The sequence below is a fragment of the Stegodyphus dumicola genome, chromosome 6, assembly GCF_044657685.1.
Source record: "Stegodyphus dumicola isolate Sdum_Otavi_A_Nest chromosome 6, ASM4465768v1".
Lineage (NCBI taxonomy): Eukaryota > Metazoa > Arthropoda > Arachnida > Araneae > Eresidae > Stegodyphus > Stegodyphus dumicola.
This window is the reverse complement of record NC_140773.1, coordinates 173,137,663-173,152,717: the sequence shown is the minus strand read 5'-3', so window position 1 is coordinate 173,152,717 and position 15,055 is coordinate 173,137,663. Positions and strand designations below refer to the sequence as shown.

Sequence of the window (15,055 nt, the reverse complement as noted above, 5' to 3'; positions counted from 1 at the left end):
CTTCCAACTGAAGTTTCTGCAGCTCAAAAGCTCTACTCTTTCACGCTCTTCTTTTCTTTCTCTTTCGCGTTCTTTTTCTTCCTTTCTTCTCTAATTGCAGCCAGTAGTTCTCAAGTAAACTCCTCATCATAACCGGGACTTTCAGTAATCAATTTATGCAACTGAGCAATCTTAAATTCAGGTTTCATGGTTAAACCTAACTCTTCTACCAGTACATTTAAATCCTGTTTTTTACTCCTAGCTAAGAATGACATGTTGACACAAGTTACCTTTAATAGGCTTCCTTTTGAAATACAATCTAAAAGCTCGTACTTGTATTAAAACTACACTGGTGTGCAAAAATTAAGGACGAAGTTGAAAAATTAGCATATCAGCTGAACGAAGAGGCAGAGCGGACAGAAAGACCAATCAGGAGATTAAGTAAGGTGATGTATGGTAGCACATGCACAGATATGCAGGTAGACGTAATGGGGGAGTGTCTGAGTAGTATAAAGCATGTTGTCGGTGTAAGATCAATATTTCTGGCAAAGAGATTGTACGCCGTATAGCAGTTAAAATCACACCGAGTTGCTGCCTCAGCGAGAAATGGCGAATAATCAATCTGTTAGACGACATCTGGATGCTTTTACCCAAGGTCGAATCATTGGGAAGTTGGAGGAAGGCCGCAGTGTGACTGCAGAGTTCCGAATTGCTCACAGTATCGTTTCATGACTTTGGAGACAATTTCAAACTACAGGAACAGCTATCTGGGGGGTTTAGCAGTGGTCGTCCACAAGGAACCACACCCGCAGATGACCGGTATATTGCCTTACAGGCCAGAAGAAACAAGCGGGAGAAATCGCTAAACACGGGACACAGGCGACTGGACGACCGATATTGCATTTTACCGTGGCCAGAAGACTGCACGGTGGTCTGTTTACACGACGCCCTGTACGGTGTGTACCTCTAACGCCTGCTCATCGGAGAAGGCGTTCTCTGTGGTGCCGGGAACACTGGAATTGGAGAGACAATGAATGGGGACGAGTACTCTTTACAGATGAGAGCAGATTCAGTCTGAGTAGCGATTCATCTGGAGAGAGAGGGGAAGCCACAATCATCCCTCGAACATCATTGAAAGGGACAGGTATGGAGGTGGTGGTGTTCTTGTTTGGGAAGGCATCATGCTTGGTAGTCGTACAGACCTTCACATCTTCAATGCAGGTTCAGTCAACGGGACACGTTATTGTAACGAGATTCTTCTTCCATATGTGCGTTTTTTAGAGGCGCTATGGGTCCGCAGTTCCTTTTCATGGATGACAATGCAATATGTCATCGCACAGTAGCTACCGAACAGCTCTTGGAGAGTGAGGATATTGAACGTATGGATTGGCCGGCACGATCTCCGGATCTCAATTCCATCGAGCATGTATGGGATTTTCTAGGAAGACGCTTGGCAGCTCATACCTTACCACCAGTAACGATTCCGGAGCTTCGATTGGCGCTGCAAGACAAATGGGCAGAAATGCCTCAACAACTCATTGACACCCTCATTCTAAGCATGGGCAGACGCTGTGAAACCTGCCTAGTAGTCAGGAGAGATCATATCCCCTATTAAAGACCAGATGTTTCTTGCTGGACACCCATCACAGGGATGTTTCGGACTTCAGTCGCATTGCACTCCTTGCTACTTTTTCAATAAAGCTTCTTTTTATCCCTCTGATTTCTCTTTTAGTAAGTGTTGCTTACATTACTCATGTCCTTATGTATTGGGGATCTTATGGTATTAAATGTGTTGATATGGAAAGCTTTTGTACAAAGTTATATTGAATAAACCGCCTCGTCCTTAATTTTTGCACACCAGTGTATATAAGTTTTGGAGAGACTTAATTTCTCAAATACGAAATTCACACCAACCAATTGGAGAGATTTATTTAAACAACTTTGCCAGGTTGGCACAAAATACTATAATACTATGTCGGGTTGACTTTTTAACTCACTATTCACAAACTATATAAACACCTTTGCCAGTTAGGCAATTACCCACGTCAGTTTGACGATTTTACTATCTATCTCCACGCTTTGTTGGCCATAACAAAATTTTTTTTTGCCAGTTTGGCAATTCAACTTTTAGAATATACAATCTGTAATACGTTGGGATGACGTTACTATCTACCACACACCTGGATGGCGAGAACTAAGAAAAAAACTTGCCAATTCTGCAGTATAATCAAATCACACTACGTCAGTTTGACGTTGCTACTTATTTTCCCCGCGCCTGCTTGGCAACAAATTCAAAATTTAGCTAGCAGTTTTTTTTTTTTTTAAATAAAAGCCGGGATGGCTTACATATATCAATTATCAGCATAAAAATTCAATACAAATAAAAGTAAAGCATAAATAATAATTTTAAAATACTTCTTTACCACAAATATCAAGTATAAATTTAAGCTGAATATTTTTAGTGTCAGTTATTTTAAACAAAATCTTACACGATAAACTATAATTCTGAAACAAAGTATTAAAATTCAATAAAAGCTTTTTTAAGAAAACCAAAAGTTAATCTTATCTTCAGAGATCAATAGTATCCTGTTTTGACAGATTTTTGCTCGGATGCAAGTTGCAGAAGCACAGAAGATAGATACCCTTTGAATGATCTGCTTCAAATCTGGCTTTAAAACGGCAGACTTCTTACATCCATTTCTCCTTGAAATAAACAAACTCGGCAATTGGTATTAGCAAACTTGTTCTAAAAAATTCAGCAAATTTCTGGGAATAGGAGACCAGCACTATCGAAATTGATAATTGCACTCCTAATTTCCAGGATCTCGGTGGAATCTCCAATTAATTAAAACTGTAATGTATTTTGGAGTGATTTACAAAACAGACAATCTTCTTAGTAGAACATAAATTTTATTTCTAGTTCACGGTGATAGACAAATTTTATACAATTCTTAAGTGGCAAAATTTTCATACTACTCCTAGCTGGTAAACTCTTCAGAATTTTCATCTTTTTAAAACAATATCTCATGTTGCTGAGTAACGGTTTAATACAAATATGGCATTGCCACTTCAACAATAATTATATTTATTTATTAAATAACAAGATATTACAGTAAGTACTTGGTCAGTATGAAATAAAAATTTTATTAATCAATCAGCACTTTTTAAAATTTGGGTGCGGCAATCTTAGAAATGTACGCGGGCAGCCAATGGCCTCTGAACGGCTCTGTGCTTAAGCAGATAGCTGTTGTGTTCTTCCATATTTAAATAATGAAATTCTTAACTTCAAGATGCAGTTTGCTATTTTCATCAGTTTTAAATATTTCAACCATTTAAACTACTATTCATAAACATAGGTGAACACAATGCTGTGTTCATGAGCTTTCATAGACGACTTGATTATTTCCAATGCAACTCCCCAGGTGTAATAGTAATAGTTTATTAATTTCACATCTTGTTTATTCCTAACCAAAAGATAAACTTTTATTCACAAAATAAAGGGTTCCATTTCCTTTGCTATGAATGCATTAAAAGTGCATATAATTCTTAAGGTTGCATTATTTTATGTAAAAAGTTCAGTACACATCATTGAAAATACTGTGTTATTTTTCAGATATATTAAAGAAAAAATACATATGAATCTCATAGCATTTAATATTTAATATAGATATTCATCATGCCAAAAATAAAGATAGAAAGTCTGAAACATTTGGTACTGCTTCATAAATTTTAATAAATTTCTTCTTTAATATCTAAAAATATTAATGCTATAATTGTATGTTACTGGAAGTGAAAGCCATATTTTAATAGCCGTTGTCTTTACATTGGGTGTTTCAAGAACAATTGTAAAGTTTCTTCAATTACCTGAATGCGTTTCTTACATTTTGTCTCTTAAGTAAATTTTGCAACTTCTATAACTACTTAAATTTGGTAAACGATTCATATAGCAAATATCAGTTTTTGTTCCTTTGTGGATTTCTTTTATTTATTCATTTTTCTTCCAGTTTAAACATATATTCTTTGGCTAGAAGGATAAGACATATCAATATTTATTCCTCTAATTCACACATAGAAATAAAAGGTTTTTGCTTCGGTATATCAATGATTTTGAAGTTCGTTAAAACCTGCACGGGGTGCCAAAACTTTTAAAATTTAAGAGTGAACCTATCAGCAGAGTTTGCAGTGGGTGGTAAAAAGTCTCGCACTGGGGCTGACTGGGTGTCACCTCCCTTAAAAATCACTATGCCCACCACAAAATGTCTTGATTTGTTCCAAAGCAAAACTTAGCTACTTGCTCAATCTGAATTTGAATTGTACTGTTTAAATTGCAAAATATTGTATTGGTTTTGAAAAAGGTTTGCTTAAATTGTCCCAAAACATAAACAGGTCACATAACTACCCTTGTTATTATTTTTAGATGCACCCATTTTAAATTTTATAAATTATGCAGGATTCTAAACATGATGGGTGTCTATGCAATCAAGAAACTACAAAAAGAAAAGCACTGGAGAAAAAGGCATTTTCTTATATTCTTCATTCCATGGTTCAACTCATCAAAGTTCTCAATGTGAAAGTAACTTACTATTCTTATCCTATAGGTATGTGCCAGAACACAGCAATATCTATTGAATTGGCATTACTGTTTAAATTCATTGATGTCGACCAGAGCCTGGCTCTGGTACAGCTTTCGAAAGAAATCATAATTTAATTTGTTATAGATTAAATTTTACTTAGAAACATTTAATTTTTTTTTATTATCTTGGTTTCCTGACATTTGCACAGTGTACAGTACCGGTGCTGGCTGATAAACCATGATTTTTTACCCCTATTCGTTAAGCCTCATGATATACTCCTCTTTATACCTCATTTGCTTAAATGTTTCAGTGATAAATTTTAAATCTTTCCCTCCTCTGATAATACTACCCAATTTGGTGTGAAATTTTTGGTTTTTAGCAATACTTATCTTGATCTGTCCTCTTAATTTGTCTCTCTTTCGAGTTATTAAATATATTTAATAAAAAACCAATGAGAAAATAAATAATCTATAGAGCAAAATGAATATTCAAAACTTAAAGGAACCACCATTAGTAAAGTAACACAATATTTTAACTGTTAAAATGAAGTCAATCTATCTAAAAGAAAAGTATATAATTTATCAACATGCAAGTGGTTAAAACTTCTGCTATGTCTATTTGTTAAATGTGATGTAACGAATTTAATCAATTTAAAAAGCAATTTGCTGAAACAAAATGTAAAAGAAAAAACTTCTATAAATTATGCAGACGATGACAAAGGAAAAAATTCATAGTATTTTCCACAAGACAAAAAAGTATATCAAAATGAATATAAACATTAAAAAAAAAAAATGAAAAAATCTAGAATTTTTCAGATTTTATATTACTTCAAAGGGACTTTTTAACATTTTGTGTGTTACCTTTACTTATTAAATATCATGTTCATCAATCACATTTATTAAGTGATATTTATTAAATATCACTTAAACCATAAAATTCAATTCAACAGCAATATCACAAAATAATTTTAAAATGAGCATATCTTTAGAATTTCCGATACACAGTCTTGCGTGCTGGAGATAAAAATGTCTTTTTCCGTACAGTATTGCCATTGCTCACTTTGAAATCATTGAGCGTGTTAATCTTAAATTCGTTAAAAGTGTTACAAAATATGAAATCAATAATAAAACAAATTTCAAATTAGGGCTTCCAGATGGCCATATTCAGTGGAAGATTACATTATTCAAAATTTGATGGCTCTAGGTACGCTGTTTTATCACAATGCGATAAACATACATACATTAATGCAGATTCCCAACATTTATAGTGAAGCAAGGCAAAATGGCAAAACATTAATAGCCCTTATGGGCTAACACCTTTTGCGCTTTAAAAAAAAAAAGAGAGAGAGATACAGTTGCATGTTAATTTCTTGCCAATACAATATATCCATTAGAGTGATGGAACAGTATTTCATGAAGTTAGCCATTTTGTAAAAATAGTTGGTCAGTTATAAATTTAGACCAGAAAAGCAGAATAAATTTAGAAATTAATTGGAATTTGCTTTTAAAGGATTTTCATAAAATTGATGTTTCTTGAAAAGGAAATTTATATTTAATATTATTGTAAAAACTGCATTTTATCATTAGTGCATAGATATTTCTGAGGCAGTGATTCAAAATATCTGCAAATTAAGTAAATTATCCAAACGAACGAATTGACAATGTATGATAAACAAATTCTGCGGCTAAGCTGTAGAAATTAGATTGAATTTTTGATTAATTTATTTTTTAAATGGAACTTTTTTATACCTGACCAGAAGAATAAAATATATTCTGAAGTTCTGTATTTGTATCTCAATTCGTATTTGATTAACAAAATAAATTTTTCAGTATGTATAAGTAAATATAAATAAAACAACTGGAAGAAAACATAAAACACATTTATTTAAAGCCCAAAATAATAGAAAGGACACAAACAATGGGCAGTCACAATGAAACAAGAAATAGAAACATGTTTATATACAATAATTTATACAAGCATCATGGTCTGGCCGTCCATACACAAAGCAGGAACATTTAGTTTTATTGCATACACATATTTTTTTTTTTTTTTACATATTGCAGAGGTAATTTTCTGTCATTTTCTCTGCCAACGATATGTCTTTGATGCATAGGTAAAATGATTGATAACAATTGTAGAGAACGACGCACAAGTTACAGGTAAATGTGTAATATTTCAGTAAATTCTCTAATCATAAACGTGGAAGAATTATGGATAATTAAGTTAGTTAACTGTAAAATAATCAGAAACCGAAATGGAATTCAAAGTTATGTGTATATCAACTACACGTCAGATCATCCATTTCGAAAAGATAGTTTTGAATTTTTGATAATTTTACATAAAATAAGCATTCAGATCATCTTAGTGACAATTAATAGATAATTTCTGTGAATTCTAAGAATACAAATCTTGAAATCATAATACACAAAGGAAAATTAAAACCAATGTCTTTCAAAAGCTCAAAGTAAACTTAGAAAAGTAATAAAATTTCAACATTAAAAAAATTATAATTTTAATTTTAGGAAAAGCAGAAGGTTTAGTTTTGAATAGTGCATCAAAATTTTCAATATTACATAAAAAGGGCTATTTTTTTAGTTATGAACTGCCAGCATTAGACTTCACTGAAGTCAAAACTTAAAACATTAACGGTCTTTCTATTTGTAAGCTGTCCCCACTCTATGTAACCTGCCACCCCCATTTGGCAAATTGCAGAATTTTCCTCATACACAAAGGCCACTCTTAAAATTAATTTCCCAGTTTTTTTCATTAATGAATGATGATAATTTCATTTATAAGCTATGGTATTTACAAAGAGAACACCTGGGACGAGTGCTTAGTATGCTGAAACCACTGTATCACAATCGACCACAGCCAAAGATAATTTTCGCATGCAAGCAAGCAATTCATTACGTTACTGAGATACCTGGCTTTAAAAGCTGTGGTTTCAGCATTACAACAAGCACAAAAATTTACAATTTTCATATTGAAAGAAGACTGAAACAGGGAAGCAAAATTTCTTTCCACTAGTAGAGCCACAGATTTATAATGAAATAGTAAAACAACCATGAAATGATTCTAAAAAAATAGTAAGTTTCTAAAATTGAATGTTAATAATTACTTTACTGAATTTTCTTAAAAATTATACCAGACAAAGAATAACTGCAATCTTAAGTTTGGCAAGCTCCTCATTATTACCAGGCTTCTCATTTACGTAATTAATTGCTTGCCAATATGTTGCACGCGAATATACCAATGACTGTGGTCGATTGTGACAATTAAATGCAAATTACAAATCTGTATTTTCTTTCCAAAGCATTATAAATTCATACAGAGCACTGTTAAAGTAAAAGTAAAATGAGAAATATGTAAATTTGTTGACTTGCCAAACATTAATATTACTTGAAAGGAATCACATGATAATAAAAATCATACACAAAACGGAATGATATATACAAACTAATATCCTTTGACATTCAGATGCTCCACTTGCGATTTTTAGTTTCAAAGTTTTCATCTGATTAAAACTAAGTACATAAATATATACAAATCTATCACCCAGATAAATCATTGGCTTCATACAATGTCTGATCATATAGTTCAGCTTTAACTATTCGTCCCCCAAAAAAACGTCCATTCAAAGCATCTCGTGCTTTACAGGCCTCTGTGGGGGGAGAAAAACAGAATTACTTTCATGTTAAACTTCTACTAAATAAGACAAATTATTAAAAATATTGATACTATTGTATTGAAAAGATAATACTGAACAATGAAATGTACATTTCACTGGTTCATAAATGAAGGAAAATCCACAAAAATGACAATAACTAGAAAGTTACATTATAATTTAATGAAAGTGACCCACAGTATAAAACACATAGTAAGGTATAAATTAACATGAAAAGTTATTAACAGACAGTTATGGTGTTATAGAAATTTATGTATAAATTACACACACGTATAAAATGAATAAATCAGATGTGTCAGTTTGGTATAGGAAAATTACCTTCAACATGGAATATGATCTCACATGGAAGCAATATGGTCAACTATGCAATTAGTAAAGCTACTACTCTTGCAACACAGGATCAAGCATGGCGCACACTCTTGTTTTAGGAGATAATAAGAATTTTGTTGTCATTCCTTTCTTTCCATCAATTAGTTATAAAATTGCACGTATTTTACAGAAATTTAACTTTCGGGTCGTTTATTCTCTATCAATAAAATTCAGAGTTCCATACTCAATGACCCCCATTCCAGATATGAATTTCTGGGGCATTTACAGGATTCCTTGTCAGTGTGGCTTAATTTACATTGGTCAAACTAACAGAGCTTTAAAATTTCAAGTTAAGGTACATGAGGCATATGTTATGTTAGAAAAAAGGAAACACAGAAGTCCTCTGTTGCTAAGCACTGTTAGTCTGAAAATCATGTTTTGAATTTTTCTGCAGCCAAAATTATTCAAAAAAATCTTTCACTGGTGAATAAGATTTTCTAGAGGCATTTCACATTCAAAAAATTCTTTCTGTTCTAGTTAATGACGCTATTTCCAATCCACATTTGCCTTCAGCCTTTAACACTTTAATGGGCGGTACATAAAATAATTTAAATTGCGGTAAAATTTTGCGTGAACTAATTGCTTGCCAATATGCTTGCCTTATGGACCTAAAGACACAAAATTGAGACTTAAAAGAAATCTAGAGCAAAATCCTAAATTTTGAGAGCCGGTATATATTTTATACTGGCGCCCCTAAGTCATTTTTTTTCCAGGTAGCTGCCAACTGTTAATTTTTTTTTTCAAATTAATTTTGTGTACTTTTGACGTGCATCTGTACAGATGGGTGCTTGAATATGTTTATGCAAGTTTTGAAGACAAAAACTTTTAAAATATCGGTAGAAATTTCAAGTTTTTCTTAACCTTTTGAGGTCGGGACTTTGGTAGCAGTTAAAGCTACCAAAGGACGGGAAATCTTGAACCGAATGCTTTCCCCCTTTAAGAAATCAGCTCCTATTTGCAAAAAGATTCTTGTGTGTAGTTTAATGGATTCTCAGAGGGGTGCATCTATGTCGCAAAAGGAAGACCTTTGAAAGAGATAAGTGGTTAAAACCCCAGGGACGTCAAATTTGACATTTCACCCCACTTTTCAGCCTGTATAATGGGGGAAAAAGACATGGCCATTAAAGTGGACAACCCCGTCTTTTCAAAGAGAGGACTCTATGGCCACTATAATGGCCATCCCGTCTTCAAAAGGTTAAAGTAAAATTTATGTTTTAAATTTTAAAAGTAAAATTTATGTTTTAAATTTTAAAAGTAAAATTTATATTTTTATGCACTTTGATGATGCAACCCAGCTGAACATACTTATGTAAAATATGGGTAAAAAGCTTTTTAACTTGATTTAACTTCAATATTATTATTTTATAAAAAAATTTAGCAAATATACCACTGCATTCGTAAATCGTATCTTGCTGTAACCGAACTAGTATAATATTACATGGAGATAATTGCTGGAAAAAAAAAATTAAAAAAATGAAACAGTACGACTCAGATGAGAAAGTATGTTGCATTTTTAAAGTCATATTTTATACTTTAGATAATATATAAGAAAACCATGGTTCATGCTATGATACCAAGAATTGCCCCCCCCCCCATGCACACACACTTTTGATTAACGAGGACCGTAAGGGCCCCTTTTTTTTATCTTTTGTAAATATAGGCTGTAATATATCTTTTTGTTCAGGAAGAAACGCCGTTAAACAACTTTATACACCTCAAAGCTTTTATTTCGATTTTTAACTCCTTTGGCTTCCTAGGGGCTCCTTTTCATCTTTTGGATAAATTCTAGTTTGCATCTCAAATGGGCCTTAGAAATATTTTCCCTTATTTCAGCAACTTTGAAATTTATTTCAAAAACAACAATTTCAACTTATTTGTAACCTAACCCTTATTTTCTCTTGCATTCCCTAGTCTCTTATCTGAAATTAACAAAGACGGTAAGAATAAAAGCATGCTTTCAAATCAGCAGTTTTTCTGATTACTTTAAGGGATGGACCTTAAGTGCACTTCCATTTCCCGTATTTTCTCTTTGTGTGATCTTATCACACCACACAAAGGGAAGAAGGCGTGACTCCGAAATGACAAATCAGTTGTCAATCACCTCCTTTCATTTTCCTTGGATTCTAGGATTTTGGAAAACACGAAGCAACGGGTGTCTTTTGGGGGCTAGCATGCCACATTTAACCCCTACAACCGTGTAAAATTTTGACCCCAGACGGCAATTTTGAAACCACCGAGTCTTTATCTTAGGAAAGGATGAAGTGCTGAAGTTAAAATTTTAGCTAAATAGAGACGAATGAAACTCGAGCGGAGTAAAAAAAAAAAAAAAGAAACAAATATATTTGTATTCAGTCCTAGTGCAGAGTCAGTACATTCCCCATCCCTTCATGAACATAATACTGAATTCTAAACAACTTGTAAGTTAATCATAAGGACATTAATTATTACATCATAAACTATTATAATGTAAAGAAATGCTGTTATTTCACAGAGTAGAGAAGGAGAAGCCTGGTGCTGCCATCTATTGGCAAGGTATCCTCAGAAGGGATGCTGGCATATATTATATACTGGTATTAAAAACGTATAAATAATCTTCTTTTAATTATCACTTTTGATTGAAATGCAGTAAATTTAAAAGGTTCAGCATGTGTACGTCATATATTTTACATTTATTTTTTCTTTCCCTACAATAGAATTTATCAATCTTCAAACATGATACCTTGGAACAATGTATATTAATTTCATAATTGCAAAATATTGAGCATTCATTGGGTGGTGCTGCCATTTAGAATCAAAAGGAAACACTAGCAATTTACGATTATAACTTTTGGTGTAGAGAAATTAGCATTTTCTCGGAGGTTAAAAAATTGACAAACAATCGGTATATCCTTCAAAGGGTTAAGGAAATTATGTTTTAGTTCTTGTTTCATCAATAGATGGTGCCAGTAACTTAACTCCTGTCCAGCCATTCTTATCTTAACTAATCACTATATCTTAACTCATTCATTTGTCAGCTGATAATGATGGTTCCGTAAAACAATCAAAACTAGTCGTGTGAAAATTTGCAAATATAACGCTGATTTTTGTTGTTTGACTTCTAAATTAAAAATTGTTCATCGTGTTATTTTATCTTAGCCTGTCACTGATTTTAAAGAATGGGTCAGAGGTTTAGATAAATTTATAATTGTTCTGTTAATGCATTCGGAATGTAACTTAGCAGCATTTCAATAGAAATTATTCTAGGATAACTCAGGAAGTGCACTATTTATCAGAATATGCTTTCCAAAGTGGAAAAAAAAAAGCATTAAGACCATTACCAATCCATATTTAAGAAAAATCTACAAGAATTTTTAACTCTAACAAAGAGAATACAGTCAGAATATATTTTTAATTTATAGTTTAATGCTGTGAAATTTATTCTGACAGCTTTTAAAATTTCACTATATATTTAAAGCACAATTTACTTTACATGATTCACAAGCATATTTGGTACATAATTCAGAATTATGAACAAGTCTTTTACAATTTACAATACCTTTCATATCTACACACCAAATTTAGAAAGAAAGACTGCATATTTTGCCAATGCATTTTCACAAATTTCATATCTCAGATCTTTCACATCTACAACTATTATACTCATTATTAATTAAATAGAACCAATTATTAATGTTCTTATATTTTAACAGGTCACAAGAATTTTATTTCATTTGCATTTTGTAACCTGCCAACAACGCATGCTAGTTCAGTAGCTTTGTGTACTGACCTCAAAAATAAATTTTTTTTTGTCAACATAAGAATGCTTTAAATTTGATACACCGGATAATCATACCCTTCATGATATATGAGCCCTAGTGGCCCCGCTCAGTCAATCAAAGTGTAATTTCAAGCATCATTATTTGAAGATACGTGCTCAAGATTGTGATGATTTAAAACAACGGAGCTCTCACGGCCACACAGTGATAATTTTAAAATGGCCACATTCATTTCTTCCTACATAAAGTACCCAGTGCATTGAAAAATTACAAAACGCACTGTAAAGACAGACATATGATCAAAATTGCCATATAAAATATCTGCAAAAAAGAGCATTGTAAAGGAACAATGACAACACAGAAATGGAGGTGAATTAATCCACTTTGGCACAATTCACAAAAAAGCAACAATTACAGAACACCATATGCATGTGAAAATCTTTAATAAGCAGTGTTTCTTCAATCAGGTGTTCAAACGTGTTTTATCTGAACAGAACAAATGATGCTAAAGCGGTGCGAGTGCATTGGTAAAACAATTTTAAGAAACTGGACGCATATGTAACAGACTGCGATCGGGATACGTGTGTTCCTGTTGAAGTTGTTGTGGAAGTGCATAATATGATTATTACTGCATACTTGGCAACCGATGACATTAAAAAAAAAAAAAAAAAAAAAAAAAAAAAAAAAAAAAAACTCATTGACAAAAATATTTTTAAATAATGAATCAACTTTAAATAGTTACTATTTCTTAAATGAAAATGGTACAAAAATCTATGAAAAGTGGAAAATTATGTTTTCATAATTTTGTTAGGAGCAATTGTACATAGGCCTGCTTTTGCTAATAGTTTTTCTTTCTAATGTTTCATTACTAATACTGGGTCTAAATTTAGTCCTAATTAATTTTTCTCATACTTAGCTTTAGCAATGGAAGTAAAAACTACATCTGCATTTACCTTAGGTATTTTATAAGTTTTAACCTTAACTCTAGAAGCATATGCTTCTTTAAAAAATGGATTCCATTGGGCAAGGATGCTAGACAAACACTTATTTTAAAGATAATCAGCATGTACATGTCTCAAAACTTTTCTTATTTCAGTATTATGCATCTGCTGGAATTGTTTCAATTTTCCCTTTCTTTTAGAACTCCATTCAAAATAATAATAAATATCAACAATGTGTTCATCCATACTTATTGGTAAAGAAGCTGCCCCTCTTTCAGCTGGTAAATTTAGGAGGTGACAGGATCATAATTTGGAAATCTGAATTTTGCTTTTTCGAGATGCCTGCAACACCAGTCTTACCTGTATTAAGAATTCAACTAACAGTAAATATAACTTTCTGAAACAAATATAGTAAGCTATTGTGTACTGAAGAGATGGTAAATGAAAAGTTTAAAACTTAAAAAATATACTGGGAATTTAAAAATGCCAGGAACCATTATGTGGAACAGCATGATATTCAATTGTGAAAAATAAAATTTAATTTTTAAATGACACAAATAAAACTTAACAAGGAGATAAACTTTTTGTATTATACTGAGGATGGAGATCTGTTCAACCTAGGTTAGCTGGTTTTACCCCATGTATGGCCACTATTCACTGAGAGAATGTCATGTATGCACAGCATGCAGTCCACTTATGAAATACCGTTATGCTACCATGCAGATGCTGTTCTAACAATCAACCTTGAGTTATATTGTAATGCAGTGTAAAAAACTTCCTCTCTGAGGGGAGCATATCCATCATTTTCATTTTCTGTATTAGGGTCTGTTTTGTTATTAAATATTTGCTGAATGTGGAATAGAGACCTTTTGGTGCACATTTACTTTGGATATGTGGTAATGTGTGTATTTCCTTTACTTTAAAGCAGGGGTTCTTAACCTTTTGATTAATGCGTACCATCTAAACAAAAATTGAAAATCTTTTGTACCACCGGCAGAGCGGTAAAATCGCTGAACATTGGTAGTTCGATCCGAGGTTCGAATCCTGCTAATGGGCTGGCTGCATGGGCGTTTTCGTGGTTTTCCATATGTGTAACGTGTATATGAGCCAGTTTCCCTTAGAAAGTCCTCCACGAAGGCATCCCCCCTTAGGCAAATAGCCTTAGTGTTCTTTGCCATATTCTCGATATGGCGATTCACACCACACCACCTTTATCCAATCACCTTTTTTCAATTTCTCAATAGAAATATTAAAAAAAATATATATATACATAAATTTTGCCATTTGCACAATCTGTTGGCTATTTGTATTAAAGATGCACTCAGAAAAAATATTAGATTAAAAACTGGTTACCAGTTTAATTATCTTTAAGATTTTAAAAGTTATAATTCTAAAATGGAGTGCAAAATTTGAATCCACTTTTAATTTCATTCTGTATATATTTTTTAAATATGACGTGGAAGAAAATCCTTGTTCACACCGTGGTGTAGTGGGCGAAACCGCTATGCTAACCCTGGGTTGTGACATCAGGTTGAAAACAAAACACAGCATAATAAAATTTATTGAATGCTAAAAAAAAAAAAAAAAAAAAAAAAAAAAAAGGCTACATACAATTCTGCAGAGAAAAAACATATCTTTTGCAAAAATCAAATTCTATACATTTACGTGCGAGAGCAATTCGTGGCTCTCGAGCTTGCGTTTTTAACATTGCCAACGATTTAATTATTTTAATAAAGACTATTTTAACAACTA

At 32.5% G+C, this 15,055-nt stretch overlaps 1 protein-coding gene across 3 annotated transcripts in view; it reads right to left on the bottom strand.

The window, feature by feature from the left end:
• Positions 1-6,416: 6,416 nt before the first annotated feature.
• hfp (Poly(U)-binding-splicing factor hfp) overlaps positions 6,417-15,055 on the bottom strand; it is an 84,441-nt gene continuing 75,802 nt past the window's right edge. For all 3 annotated transcript variants that reach the window (XM_085819165.1, XM_085819166.1, XM_085819167.1), the window contains one exon: positions 6,417-8,214. In XM_085819165.1, coding sequence (XP_085675291.1) covers positions 8,105-8,214 — 110 coding nt within the window. In that variant the 3' untranslated portion in view covers positions 6,417-8,104. The remainder of the gene's footprint in view (positions 8,215-15,055) is intronic.